The sequence below is a fragment of the Microcaecilia unicolor genome, chromosome 2, assembly GCF_901765095.1.
Source record: "Microcaecilia unicolor chromosome 2, aMicUni1.1, whole genome shotgun sequence".
In the NCBI taxonomy this organism is placed as follows: Eukaryota; Metazoa; Chordata; class Amphibia; order Gymnophiona; family Siphonopidae; genus Microcaecilia; species Microcaecilia unicolor.
The window spans coordinates 93,016,475-93,031,718 of record NC_044032.1 but is presented as its reverse complement, the minus strand read 5'-3'; the positions used below and the strand labels follow the sequence as shown (position 1 = coordinate 93,031,718).

Genomic DNA, 15,244 nt, shown 5'->3' with positions numbered 1-15,244 from the left:
TGATTTGATCAAAATCCTGATTGTGACTCATGTAGAATTGAGTGTTTAGTTAGATAATCAGTGAATTGTTTCGTAACTATGCCCTCCATTATTTTGGTTATGAGCGGAATAGATGCAACTGGTCGATAATTCGTTAGGTCCATTGTGCTTTTCTTAACGTCTTTTGGCAGAGGAGTGAGTAGGATGTTTCCTTTATTCGAGGGGAATAAACCGTTTTGGAGTCTGTGGTTTACTTGGTCCGTAAGGTCTTTCTTGAATTGTTTGGGGGCGGCTCTTATTAGGCTAACAGGGCAAATGTCTAGTTTGCATTGAGACTTGCCATATTTTTTAAGCCATTGTGAGAGTTCATCTACTGAGATTATGTCGAAGTTGGTCCATGAACGATCTGCTGGGTATTCCCCCAGTTTTGGATCTAGGCATTCAAGGATGCTTGTATAGTTGGTAGTATTGGAAGGTATCATGCGCCTGAGTTTTATAATTTTTTCGTTAAAATATTTCGCTAAGCTGGTTGCGGATGGGGTGTCTGTGTTGTTAGAGGTAACCGGTGTAGTGTTTAGGAGTTTGTTCACGAGTGAGAAGAGCTTATGTGTATCCTTGTAGTTTGGTCCTATTATGGTTTTGTAGTACATTTTTTTGGTTTGTCTGATTTTATATTTGTATTTTCTTTGCAACTGTTTCCAGTCGTTAAGAGTGAGTTCGTCTTTTTTTTTTTTGCTCCATATTCTTTCCAGTCTTTTGACCTGTGTTTTTAAGGCTTTCAGTTCTTCGTTAAACCATGGGATTGAGTTTTTTCTTTTTGAGGATCTAGTTTGGAGCGGTGCTATACTGTCTAGTATTGCTGTGCATCTGTTGTCCCACTCTTGTAGAAATTGGGGTGATTTTGTAGGAGTTACCCATTCGTCAGTGTAAAGTTCTTTCCAGAAAGTTAGTGGGTCTATTTTACCTCTTCTGGTATAGGTTCTTTTTTCTTGTTTTTGTTGTGACCCTTTTCTTTTTCAGTAGAGGGAGGTATGTGCTTTGTAGTGGTCTGACCATGGTGTAGCTGTCCATTTTGTATCTGTGATAGTGAAGATGGGCTCTGATGAAAATTTGTGAGTTATGATGTCTGTGTGTCCTTTTTTGTGGGTAGGTTGCATGTTAGGCCAGTGGAGCTCCAATAGTTGGATGAATTCCTTGCATTCGTTTACATTCTTTATGTTAATGTCTTCAAGGTGAAGGTTAATGTCCCCTGCTATGAGAAGGTTCTGGGAGGACACGCAAGTGTTTGATATGAAGTCCATAAAGTGTGTTTGTGATACTTGCCAATTGCCCGGGGGCCTGTAGAAAATGATTAGGTTTAATTGATCAAGTAGATCGGGGTGGTTAATTCTAACTGAGGCTATTTCAAGTTGGGGTAGGATGGATTCTGCTGTTGTAGTAACTGTGAATTTTGATTTATAGATTATTGCTATGCCTCCTCCTCTTTTTCCTTCTCTAGTCCAATAGGTAATTTTGTATCCTGGTGGACATAATTCTAAGATTATTGGGTCTTTGGAATCATGGATCCAGGTTTCGCTAATGAGTAGGAGGTCAAGGTGGTCATCCGTGATGCAGTCGGTCAGTGTTGTGGTTTTCTTGATTACTGATCTGGCATTAGTGTAGCCTATTTGTATTCGTTGGTGGTGTTCTTTTGGATTCGGGTTTGGAGTAATATTTATTAGTTGTCTTTCTCCTTGATGTGATGGTTTAGAACGTTCTTTCTTTCCCAATCTTTGATGGGGTTCGAGGATGTTAGGTTTTTCATGGTCTTCATTGTCTTTTTGGGTATACATGTTGTGTTTGTGATTTGTTTGTGGTTTGAGAATTGTGAGGCTATTGTTGTCTGTGTCTAGAGTTGTAGGTGCGTATAGGAGTAGGGTGAGGCAGTAAATGCTTAGGAGTATTTTACTGATGTTCATATCAGTGTTAATATGCACGTTAAATTGTGTGATTAGAATGTTGGGGTTTGGCAATCTAGGTCAGTATAGGCCTTATATTCGGAACAAGGCAAGCAGAATTTAAATCATTACGACCAGTGCACTTAGATCAAGGTAAGAAGAGGCGTTAGCGGTCTTACAGCGCTTTGCGTCGCATATGAAGTACTTCCTATTTTGTAAATGAGTTTGCAATCATTTCATTCCCATTCTGAGAAATCAGATTAAATGGGACCTGACTGAGTCGACACCAAAACTCAAGGAAGTGCTGACTGTATCTCTCACAGCTTTTTTGAATCTGTCTTTGGAAACAGAGGAGATTTCGGGGACCTAGGAGAGAGCAGAGGTAGTCTCATTCAAAACTGGGAACAAGGGGGCAATAGAGAACTACAGATTTGTAAATTTAACTTATTTATTTATTTGTTGCATTTGTAGCCCACATTTTTCCACCTATTTGCAGGCGCAATGTGGCTTGCATAGTACCGTGATGGCGATCACCAATTCCGGTATGACAGATACAGAGTGGTAGTGTGTTAACGTTCACGAGTGAGAACACATTAGGTAATCAAGGAGGAAGAGTTACTTATTGTGGGTAAGATTATGTAATCTTTACTAAAAAAAAAATAGTGTAATACCTTGAAACAACTGGGTACAGAATTCTAAACAACTTGGATTTACAAACCAGCACTTTAGGTAAGGTAACAAAGCTAGTGGGTTAGTGCATGTAACACACCTGGACTTCAGTAGGGCTTTTGATATTGTTTTTATATACAAGACAGTTTTAATGCAGCTTACAGATTGTCCCCTAAGATTAAATCTAGGTGGGAATAGTCTTCTTTACATTGTAAAATGTTGGCTATATTAACTTTCACAGTAGGGAATGCAATTATAGACTCTGCAGACTGGAGGAGCAGATGTTGTCCTTTCCGTCCCGGGGATGCTTTAAAAATCTTTTTTAAATATCCTGACATCAGGCTGTGACTAGGTTTATAAATTCATTTGTAAGGAGTATAATCATGCTTCAGTACTGAAATAGATTTTCCCCCTTTTTTATTAATAGATTTTTTTTCCCTGTTTTACTAGACTTTTTCATATCACAATAATGTTGACTAATAAAAATTCTCTTTGTCTCAGGTGAAAGTGAAATTTGGAGATGAGGAGCAAGTACTACACACTGAAGGACGATCTCATTTGAATGATTTGGCATGGCACATAGTTGAACTGCACCATGAAGATGACAGTGTAACTCTGACTGTAGACCAGCACTTTAAAGCTAGCAGAAAAGTCCCAGGAGTGCTACAGGAATTAAATATCAAACATGGACTCTACGTTGGTGGAAGCAGTGGCCTTGATGTTCCTTACCTTCAAGGGGTACCTGCCTCCTTCAGAGGATGCATAGATGATGTTATATTTAATCAACACGAGGTTTTGGTACCCCTGAGATCACATCTCAAATCTAAAATTGTTCATGAAGTGTCTGCAGGGTGCAGTGATGAATTCTTTGTTAGTGAGGATGAACCCATCAGTTTCTTTAGCGCCAGATCCTATATTGCTTTTCCTCCATGGAATGCTCAGGAAGAAGGGATGTGGGAGTGTATGGTGCAGACCACAGCTTCACGAGGCTTGCTTCTTTACAGTTCAGGAAGGGCAGGGGATATCATTGCCATGGAACTAGAAGATGGACTCATTAAAGCTCATGTTGGAAAAAGTAGAAGTAAAACACACCTTTCTTCCCTCAGTCCAGTTAATGACAACAGATGGCATTTTGTCAGACTCGAGTTCACTCCAAGACATTTGCAGCTGACTGTAGATGATGAAACTGTGAAGACCTCGCTGTCTTCACATGTCAAGATACTACATCTTAAAGGGCCATTTTTTGTAGGTGGTGTAGATGATAGCACACGAGTGGAACTAATCAAGTTGGGTCTGTCCTCATTATCTGGAAAGAATGCCAGAGGTGGGTCCTTTAAGGGTTGCATAACGGACATGAAAGTCAACTCAGTAAACAAAGGATTAAAGAATGTGGTAGTTACAAAAGATATTTCACCTGGCTGCAAGACACAGAAACCAGTCAGTATGAATCAAGCAGCAGTAACTGAAAAAATATCTGTTGTAGCAGTAGCACCTGCTATTCCTCCATCAGTCATATCAGAGAGGAAGGATTCTAGTGACCATTTTCTAATCATGATGAATTTGGTGCTTCCAGAAGGTGGGAGTGCTCCTCTAGAATCTAAACATATTAAATTAAATTTAGAATATAAGCAATTGGGGATTCGTCAGTCCCAGGTTGTATTTAAGATACTTAAACAACCAAGACATGGTAACTTAAAATTAGAAGTTGAAGATGGAGTACAGAAGAACACATTCTCGCTGCTTGATCTGTGGCATGGAAGAGTTCTATATGTGCATGATGGATCTGAAAACATGAGTGATCATTTCACTTTTTCCATTTATACCAGCAGTACGAAACAGATGCCTCATTATCTGCAAGGAAGTGAGCAACATACATTTAATATTACAATTATGCCGACAAATGATGCTCCTGAACTTGCTCTTCCTGAAGGAAACCTTTTTGTTTTACTGGAGAACACTAAGAAGCGTCTTACTACTGATATGGTTTCAGTTACTGATATTGATACAGACTCTAAACAACTTAGTTTTTCAGTTCTTGGTAACCCTAACACAGATGCTGGATTTTTAGAAAATTCTAAGGATCCTGGAAAGACCGTTACTACTTTTTCCAATTCAGATTTAAGACAAGGAAATATTTTTTATGTTCACAATGGGTTCAAGAACTCTAGAATTGTGTTAAGAGCAAGTGATGGCAAGAAGGTCAGTAACACAGTGGTATTACGTGTCATGGCTGTACCAATGGATTATAAAGTGGTCATGACGAGTGTGGAAGTACTGCAGGGTCATGAAGTATTGATCACCTCCAACAACTTGTCTGTTCAAACTAATGCTGTCAACCAAGATGTGGAAATTCAATATATCATCACTGATCCACCCAAATTTGGTGTAATTCAAAGGCGGCATTCTGGTAGTGAGTGGAAAGAAATAAATTCTTTTTCTCAACGTTCTCTTGAGCATGATCGTATAAGGTACATGAGTACATTCAAAGAAATTCAGGGTAAAAATGTTACTGATTTCTTTAATTTTAAAATCCACATTGGAAGTCAAAACAGTGAAGAGCTTGTATTTCCAATATTAGTCAAATGGCTGAAATACAAAATATTGAAAAATCTTCCTCTAAACATTGAAAGAGTGAAAAAGAAACCACTGAATTCAGATCTTCTACTGGCTGTTGTGGAAGACATAATGATACCTGCGAAAGACCTTCTGTTCAGATTGGTTTCCCCACCCAATAGAGGAAGAATTCTTTTTGTTAATAAAGTGCTAAAGAAAAATTCAACCTTTAGCCAGAAAGATGTCACTGACCAAAAAGTAGAATATGAATTAATTGATAAGCCCCATGAAAACTTCCAGGATTTTTTCAGCTTTTCACTTGTTACAAAATATGTTGTATCGAGGACTTACAACTTCAAGATAAATGTTAAAGCAAATCCCAACAGCATTATTTTGACAAACAATGGCTTATCCATAATTGAAGGAGAAGGAAAACTAATAACCAAAGCAGAGCTATTTGTGCAAACTCTTAACAACAGAACATTTCATTATAATGTTACAGAAAGCCCACAACATGGCACATTGAAACTCATTAATTTCTCAGATTCACTGGTTAGCAATGATAATATCACTGCTTTTCCGGATCACGATATAGTTGGGGAACGCCTCATGTATGTCCATGATGACTCAGAAAGCGTGCATGACGAATTCCTTGTCGTTGCTTACACTAGAGACAATGATATTGAGCCCGAGCCTCTGTCAGCAGAGATAAAATTTAATGTTTCCATAGAACTGAAGAATGATGAAAAGCCAGTACGGGTAGTAGATAAGGTATTTCATGTAGTTAAGAATAGTCGGAGACTGTTGACATCAACAGATCTTTGCTACCATGATCCTGACTCCAATTTTGATGACGGACAGCTGTTGTATACAAGACGAGGCATACCAAATGGAGATTTGGTCCTAGTAAACGATACGACAAACAAACTCTATCAGTTCCGTCAAGAGGATCTTGAGCAAAAGCGAGTCTTATTTCTACATCATGGGGCAGATTATGGACGTTTTGTATTGTTTGTAACGGATGGCAAACACTATACATCTTCACTTCTGGAAGTTAGTGCTGCGGATCCTTACGTCACAGTAGTAAATAATACTGGATTACTAGTACAGAAAGGGAAAGGGAAAGTCATAACAGCAGCCAACTTTAGTGTTACCACAAACGAAGACATTGCAAGTGATAATGATATTATATATAATGTGCTTTTGCCCCCAAAATATGGAATGTTATGTGTAAATAATATGACCGTGGGTTCATTCACTCATCATGATGTGGCAAATGGACACGTAGTTTATAAACATGATGATGGTAACAACCTTTCTGATAACTTCAGCTTCACTGTTAGGGTGAAGAATATCCACACGGATGCGGTGATTAATGTTCGTATTTACTTGGAAAGCCATCAGCGTCCACCAAGAGTTTTGCACAATAGCAGTCTTCTTGTGGAAGAAGGAAAGCCTGTTAAAATTAGCAAAGGGAAACTACAGGTTAGTTGAATATTATTTTATGTTCTCACCTTCATTCCTAAGAGACTCAACAGATGTAGGTGTCAGTTTTATCCATTTATTTATTCAAATAACTTTTATGTAGTGTGATTCAAATGGGAAAACTGATGACATTTGCAGTTTACAATAAGAGATTATTTACTAACAGACAAGAGGGAGGAAGGATGTTAAGATGAGACAATGGGAATGAAATAGATGGTTGGGATTATGCATAGCACAACAATAAGTTTCCAAAAAACAATGAGATGCAAATACCAAAATGCAAAAGGATGAGGTGGGAAGGGAGCACTCCCTAACAATTGATGCAAGACTTGACCTAGAATTTAACTAAGCATCAGGGAAAGCCTTTCAGAATGGATATCAGTAGGTAAAGCAATCCACAATGTGGAGGTCAAAAAGCTAAAAGCTGAATGACGACTACTAATTCATTCCTGGTCTTGACAGAGGGGGGATAGCCAATAAATTTGCATAAGAAGATCTCAAGGGACATAGTGGACTGTAGGGAATACTGGAGAATGTAACTATAAGGGTAAATCTGTATAAAATGCACTCTGTGCAAGGATCAGAATTTGTATGAAAATGTTGTGCTGTCTCTAGTCAGAAACCTAGCATGCTCATCAGGGTGAAAATATACCCACCAAGTATTCCTTCCTTTGTTTTGGAGAGGGAGTGGCATGACTACATAGCATTTCTTCCCCAGTGAGTACACTCTAATTCAGGGGTAGGCAACTCCGGTCCTCGAGAGCCACAGGCAGGTCAGGTTTTCAGGATATCCACAATGAATATGCAAGAGATAGATTTGCATACCATGGAGGCAGTGCTTGCAAATCTATCTCCTGCATATTCATTGTGGATATCCTGAAAACCTGACCTGCCTGCGGCTCTTGTGGACTGGAGTTGCCTACCCCTGCTCTAATTCAACTCCACTCAGGTGGAGCGCTCTCTCTCTCAGTCCTTCCTACAGCTCTTTTGTCTCCTCTCATCCATATCTGGTCATCCTGTCTGCTCCCTCTTCTTCAAACATCCCCTCATTTTCTTTCCACCTTGCATTCTTCTTCCCTTCCTACAGCATCTCACTCTCTCTCCTCTTACTCCCACTCACTTTCCTCTCTGTCCCCGCGCACGACCCTCAAGTCTCTTCTGCTTTCCCCGTCTCTCTCTCTTTAAGCCTCCTGTTTCCTATGCTTGGAAGACATTTCTGCTTCCTTCATCCACTCTTCCCTCCTGCAGCCATACTCTGATCAGTGCCAAAGATGTTTCTGCTGTCTTCCCTGGCTCCCAGGTCCATTAGATGAGAAAATGTACTCATCCTATTGCTATAGTACGTTTGAAAACCCTGCATTTTAGTACACTTTGGTAAGGTTCTTTTGCATATATTGAATTCTGACAAATAATTATAGCAATTTTTGCATGAGAGATCTTATTTAATGTATATAATAATTTTATTTAAGTCAGTTTTTCATGAGTTTCCCAAATTCAAATTTATGATGACATTCTTTTTTGCCATCCACTTCTTTCCCCATTTTTCTGTGGTGCAGGGTTCAGATATATGAATAATTAAAGGTTTTCCCCCTTCTTTGTGTCTGGAAATAAGGTTGCAAATGTATGCTCTTTACATGGCCTGTGTGTATCGGTGTGATGGTGCATGTGTGTCAAATTGCAGGGAGAATATGTTAGTGAGTTGATATTTTAGGTTTGGTTGTTACTACACATACACCTGTCTAGCACTTATGCTAATTCTGGTGATTGTAGCTTTTCTGTGTATGTGTTCTATGTGTGTGTGTGAGATTACTGGTTATGTCTGTATATTTCCTATTGCTTTGCATGCCCATTTTGCCACTTATTGTTTTGTGTATGTGGTAATATTTTTGCTGTGTGTACATGTGTGCAATCCATGATCCTAGTTGCTGGTTCTCTACCTTTGCAGTCACCACCGTGTCTTTGTTGCTAGTGTCTGGTCTGTGGAGGAGCTATAGCAAGCTCCCAACAGCTCCTGCTGTTTTCTGTGATGCCCAGAGACATCTGGTCCACACACCCTGCTCCTACCTTGGAGTTCTGCAGCCAGTAGTCAGAAAGGGGTATAATTTGGTGGCAGCAGAGGCTGTGGGAAAAGTCTGAATGGCAGCCATATTGAGCCACATGCAGCGGGTGGAGACTGTCAGCTTCCCGAGCCACAGTTGGCACAGGTCTGCCAAGGCTTCGTGACATAATTTATGAGCCCATTGTCTGAGCTGAAGTCGCACCACAGCTGCTGGAAGACCTGCATGGAGATACTTGTCCCGGACTCCCAAGTGTAGGTCTGCTGGATCCTGGCAGCTGCTAACAGCGGAGCAGTCTTCGTTTGAACTAGTGGGAGAGGAGCAAAGATGAGGATCTGGGATTGGCACCTCTCTGGATTTCTGGAAGATGGGGAGTTGAGGGTCCATTGCTGCTATGTACCTCCAGAAGGTGAAGGGTCAGCCATAAAATTGGAGAGCACAGGCTGTATGACTAGCTCTAGGCAGTCATTTTATTACATGTGATAAATGGAAACTGTCAGAGCTGGACGTATTGCATGAATGCAGGAGGAGGAGGAGGAAGTGAATAGTTCCAAGCTTCCTGTCCCTGAGGTCAGTCTCTCTGGTGAGACTTGTCTTTCTTTTAGCATATGCAAGTGATGGAAGAGGGAAGCACCATTTTCCATCAATGTTGTTTTTCAGCTTATGCATACAGGGTTCCATATTTAAAAGGGTTTAACCTGGGCTCCTTCCTAAGGCCAGTGAACAAGCCAGAAGTTAATATTTACCCAGTTAATGTCCACGTAGGTTAGGGTAGTGTGTTAATTTAGCTGGTTAGCAGCGATTTTCAGCTGTCTTAACTTAATGTGCTGAGTACTGGCACCAGTCTGAATATTGGCCAGTGCCTGGTTAACTTCTGTGTCTGCAGATATACCTGGATATTCAGTGCCAGGAGCCACGCGTGCCCCAGCATTAGATATCTGGGGTTAGTTCAGCCCGCAGATGGAAGGGCTTATCAGCTGCTTACTGTCACAGGCCGAATGTTGGGCCCACAGTTTTTCTGGCAGTGGAAAGTTACATACGAGGGAAATGAACATGGACAGAATTTGACATCCATATAAGGTATTTTTTAGTCCTTCCTGTAAAAAGTTCCTAACAATTTTTAGTGCACGGGAGTAATTTTGTAAAGTTATTTCCCTCAGATAAACCCTGTTTTACCTGTGGAAAAAGGTGTTTATATACCCTGCAGTATATGTGCATTAAAGTACATACAGTGACAAGAAGACACGTGCTTTAGGCATGTTTAAGATTTAGTTTGGGTGGAGCATGATCGACAGGGCCGGTCCAACCCAGTAAGCGAGGTAAGCATGGCAGGAGGGCGCTGACCTCTTCTCTGGTTTAAATCTTATGTTTAAATTCACCTCCGACGTTGCAGCAGCTGTGCAGCGTCAGTGAAAGCACTGCTGCCCGACGTCTCTAGCTTTCCCTTCGCTCGTTCGTTCCCTTCTCAGTGTCCCGCCCTTGCAAGGAAATGAAGTCAGAAGAAGGCGGGACACTGAGGGAACGAACGAGCAAAGGGAAGGCTGGGAGACGTCGGCAGCAGTGCTTTCACTGACGCTGCACAGCTGCTGCGACGTCGGAGGTGAATTTAAACATAAGATTTAAACTAGAGAAGAGGGCGGGCAGGTGTACATGGGAGCGGGAGGGCAGGGGAGAGAGGAACAATGATCGATGGACATGGATGGGAGGGCAGGGCCCAGGGTGACAGGAGAAATTGCTAGATATGGAGGGGAGGTGGGGGAGGAGAATTGCTGGATATGGATGGATGGATGGAGGAGGGAAGGGGAGAGAGGAGCATCGATGGACAAGGATGGACATGGATGGGAGGGCAGGGCCCAGGGAGAGACGAGAAATTGCTGGACATGGAGGGGAGGGAGGAGAATTGCTGGATATGGCTGGATGGAGGAGTGAAGGGGGAGAGGAGCATCGATGGACAAGGATGGATGGGAGGGCAGGGCCCAGGGAGAGAGGAGAAATTGCTGGACATGGAGGGGAGGGCAGGGGAGAAAGAGGAGAATTGCAGGATATGGATGGATGGATGGAGGGGGGCAGCCGGGGAGAGGAGAATTGCTGGATATGGATGGACAGATGGATGGAGGGCAGGGGAGTTGCTGGACATGGGTGGATGGAGGGGAGGGCAGGGAGAGAATAGTTGGACATAGATGGAGGGGAGGGAAGACAGATGTAATATTTTCAATGATGCCATGGCTAGTAAAAGGGGTGTGACTACTGTAGGGGTGGAGCCATAGTGATCCCGCCTCTGGATGGGTAGGGGCGCCGACTAATAGGCTGCAGGAGGGCGCCAGAAACCCTAGGACCGGCCCTGATGGTCGAAGACATAAAGGCAAAGGGGATGGGACTTGATATACCTCCTTTTTATGGTTACAATCAAAGCAGTTTACGTATTATGTGCAGGTACTTATTTTGTACCTGGGGCAATAGAGGGTTAAGTGACTTGCCCAAAGTCACAAGGAACTGTAGTGGAAATCGAACCAAGTTCACCAAGATCAAAGCCTGCTCCACTAACCACTAGGCTACTCCTCCACTCGTATGTGCACAGTATACAGATTACCCACATATACATGTACATGTACGCAGGTGCTTTTAGCCTCAATTGTAGAAGGATTGCGAGTCTGTTTTTTTTTTAAAGACGTGGAGGTGCATTTTAGAAAGGACATTCAAATCAGAACGTTACAAATGGATGTCCATCTCGCATGTATTTTAGAACAGGAAAGAGCCTGTTCTAAAATGCATGTGAGATCGACATGCATGTACTGGAAACGTCCAGCATGAACATCCATTTTACAAACTGACGTGTCCAAATTATGAATGGGACATGGATGTCTGTGTGGCAGCATAGGAACATCCATCTTATAAAATGACCGCACAGACAGTATGAGGGACAGGCTGTGTTGGGCTTCTGAGCATGCACAATTTTTCCTGCACATGCGCAGAAGAAGCCGGGAATTGGATCGGAGAGGAAGTGGCCTGATTTGAAGAGCTAGGCTTGTTCCAGTGGTGAAGTGCACTTGTAGAATGCTGGGTAGTGCAGGGGAGAGCTCCAGAGAGCTTCCCTGCAGGTTTTGGGGGCAAATTCTGGTGCGGCTTGGGATGTCTAGGTTCGTATGTGCACGGGAAGCAGGGAGCAGGTCCAGAGGAGTGTTGAGTGTGAGAGCTGCCAGCTCCTGGGCAGAGATGTGCAGCGGAAGGTAATATGGAGCAATATAAAGTGCTGCAAGAGAAGCCCCTGGCAGGTAAAGAGAACAGAGGAATTTGCTCTGAGAAGTGTTTTTTTTTTTTTTATTTAAAACTCTGTGTGTGTATGTCGGGAAGTCTGCTGCAAATTGCAGCAGGAGCCATGTTCGTGCCGACAGAACTTTCAGGGAGTTAGTCAAAGTTCTAACGGTTTCAGTTCACAGTTGAGTAAGTATCGTTGTATGAGACAGGCATGTGATTGGGCCTGGATTTTGAGTTAATTTTGGAGAGAGTTTGATGCTGGTATGTGTAGTTTGACTGAATTAGTTAATTGTTGAAGCCCACAGTGATTTTTTTTACTTTAGGGATTAGAGTTGTTGCTCGTTTGCTTATATCTTTGATGTTTGAGAACATGAACTGCCATTGAGACTTCGTTTGTTTCAGCGGCTTGATCTTTTTATGAAACAGTTAAAGGCATTATTTGCACAGGCATATTTTGGGATTTAGATAAACTTGCATTTTTATGAGGATGACTACAAATAAAACAAGACAAAAGAAAATAAAATGATGCCTTTTTTTAAAAAGTTTGACTAAGTTAATAGATTTTTTTAATGAGCTTTTGAAGGTAACTCTTATTCGGATCAGAAATTCAGAAATGAGCAAATGATGACATTTATCAGAATATATCTGTGAAATATAAAAGCCTTGCAAAGACAGTCTCATGGGGAAGGTAGGGGTGAGTGAGGAGGGGAGTGAGAAATACGGAGAGATGGATGGGTGATCAGAGGGTGACAAAGCAGTATAATTTTATGGTTTATAATATGGTAGGAAACTCAGATCTTTAAGTCCTGTCTGGCGGGTGCCAAAATATTTCATCATTTTAACTTCAAAGGTTTTACATTCCTGGATGGTTTTGAAATTTCCTTTTAGTATTCTCACCATAAAGTCATTAGTGCAGTGCTCTGGTCTGTCAAAATGCTGTCCTACAGAGGTGTCACCTTAGTTAGCACTATAGTTTCTGATGTGTCTGTGTAGATTCATTCTTGTTGTAAGCATTTGTCCTGTCTCTCTAACATAGCATTGAAGAAGAGCTTATGTAGGATCCTTGTATGCTGAATGTTTTTCCCATGTGAGTGATTGTGGGGTCCTATGATATGTGTTTGCAATTTGATATCTTCCAGGGACATGTGACATTCTCTTTTTTCAGTTTCTATTTACTGATTTGTTTTCACTAATTGCTGTTTGATTTGGTGGTTGTCAGAAGGCCAGTATAGATGGAACTGGGAATATCTCTTTCAATAATTCATCCTCCTCGAGTATTGGCTGTAAATCTTTTATGATGATTCTTAGTTAGGTAAACTCTGAATTGTATGCCACTACAACGGGCACTTTCTCTGTGATTTTCTTTTGTTTGTACTGCAGTAAGTTTTCTCTAGTTGGTTTAAGGGACGAGGTAATGTTCTCTGAGATTATTTTGGGGTTGTGTTCTTTTTGTATGAAGGATTTAGTTGGGGGTTTTAGGTGTTTATATCTGTCTTTAGGGTCAGAACAGATGTGGTGGTATCGTGTGGCTTGACTGTGTATAATGGATTTTTTCGTATGTGAAGGGTGGAAGTAGCTGTATCTGTGAGCCAGTTTTCTGAATATAGAAGTTTTTATATAGCCATTGTTGATAGAGGCTGTGGTATAAAGAAAGTTGACTGTGAGTCATCAGTTTTGAATTTGATTGGGGGATGGTATGCATCGAAAGAAGTGTAAAATTGTTTGAGTCTCTTCTCCCTCAGTCCAAATCCATAAAAATGTCATCAATATACTGGTAGTATTTTAAGGGTTTAGTTGTATATGTATTTAAGAATGTCTCCTCCAGTTCTTCCATGAAAAGGTTTGCCTATTGTGGTGCCATCCTGGCGCCCATAGCAGTGCCCACGATTTGCAGATGAATGTCATTATTGAAACAAAAATAGTTGTGATTTAGAATTAATTTTTTTAATTTTGTAATAGCTTCTGGTGTGTATCGGTGGTCCAGGGTGTATGTTTTTAGGAACTTGTCACATGCAGCTATGCCATCTACATGAGGACTGTTTGCTGTGACCAGAAGATCACCTGGTGGTAACTGTTTGATATTTTCCAATTTGTTCAGAAAGTCTGTGGTGTCTTGTATGAAGCTGTTTGTTTTGTGTACTAAAGGATTAAGAATCCCCTCTATAAGTCCAGATGTTTCCTCTGTGAGTGTACCATCACCAGATATGATCAGTCTGTCAGAGTGTCCAGGTTTATAGATTTTAGGTGGCATGTACAATGTGGCCACAGAAGGGTAGTTTGGTATGAGTTTCTTTAGCTGTGGTTGTACTTGCTTTGTGAGTGTTTTGATTAGATTTTTCAACTGTTTTGTATAATCCTGTGTGGGTTCCTCTGTCAGTTGCCTATCAAACATATAAACAGCGAGTGACCATACTCACTCGCAAATGTGCAGTAGAGACTTCCCTGTCTGTCCCGTCCCTGCGTCAATACGTGATGACGGGGGGTGGGGACAGAGAGGGAAACTGCGTGAAGGGGAGGGAACCGCCGAGGTCGCCACCGCTACCCCCCCCCCCGAGGTCGCCGCCACTGGTACCACCCCTCCCCCCGGAGTCGCCGCTTCCGCCACCCCTCCACCTGGCCGTCTGTTCGCTATTCAACTTACATCTCCGCAGCAGGCAGATCAGCTGAGCTGCCGTTGGCCTTCCTTCCCTGCCTGTGTCCCGCCCTTGTTGACGTTACGTCACTCGAGGGCGGGACACAGGCAGAGAAGGAAGGCCGATGGGAGCTCAGCTGATCTCTGCCTGCCTGTTGCAGAGATGTAAGTTGAATAGCGACGAGACGGGGCGGCGACCCACCAGCCCATTTTAACGGGCTCAACGGCTAGTAGTATATGTTGTCTGAGAGCTGTTGTGTGTTTTATACTATATATGATGACTATTTTTGTGAATATATGTGATTTAGATAAACATCCATTTTTATGAGGATGACAAAATAGTGTTTTAAATAATAGATGTTGATTATTTTTATGGATGTATATGATTTGTTTTATTGCTCCCTTCCCCTTCTGTCATTGGATTGGCCATCCATTTTTGAGCCCTCCCTAGTTCCACCAAAACACACCCAGACCATACTCCCTTGTGGAAGCTGCTGAATCATACCGCTCTCTATTGCTGTACATGGAAAGGGAAATGGGACTTGATATACCGCCTTTCTGAGGTTTTTGCAGCTACATTCAAAGCGGTTTACATATATTCAGGTACTTATTTTGTACCAGGGGCAATGGAGGGTTAGGTGACTTGCCCAGAGTCACAAGGAGCTGCAGTGGGAATC

At 41.8% G+C, this 15,244-nt stretch overlaps 1 protein-coding gene across 1 annotated transcript in view; it reads left to right on the top strand.

The window, feature by feature from the left end:
* The window catches only part of LOC115461873 (chondroitin sulfate proteoglycan 4-like), a 122,248-nt gene that overhangs the window by 35,541 nt on the left and 71,463 nt on the right, over positions 1 to 15,244 (top strand). Inside the window, exon 3 of the mRNA XM_030191932.1 lies at positions 3,087 to 6,623. Within this exon, the coding sequence (XP_030047792.1) occupies positions 3,087 to 6,623 (3,537 nt within the window). The remainder of the gene's footprint in view (positions 1 to 3,086; positions 6,624 to 15,244) is intronic.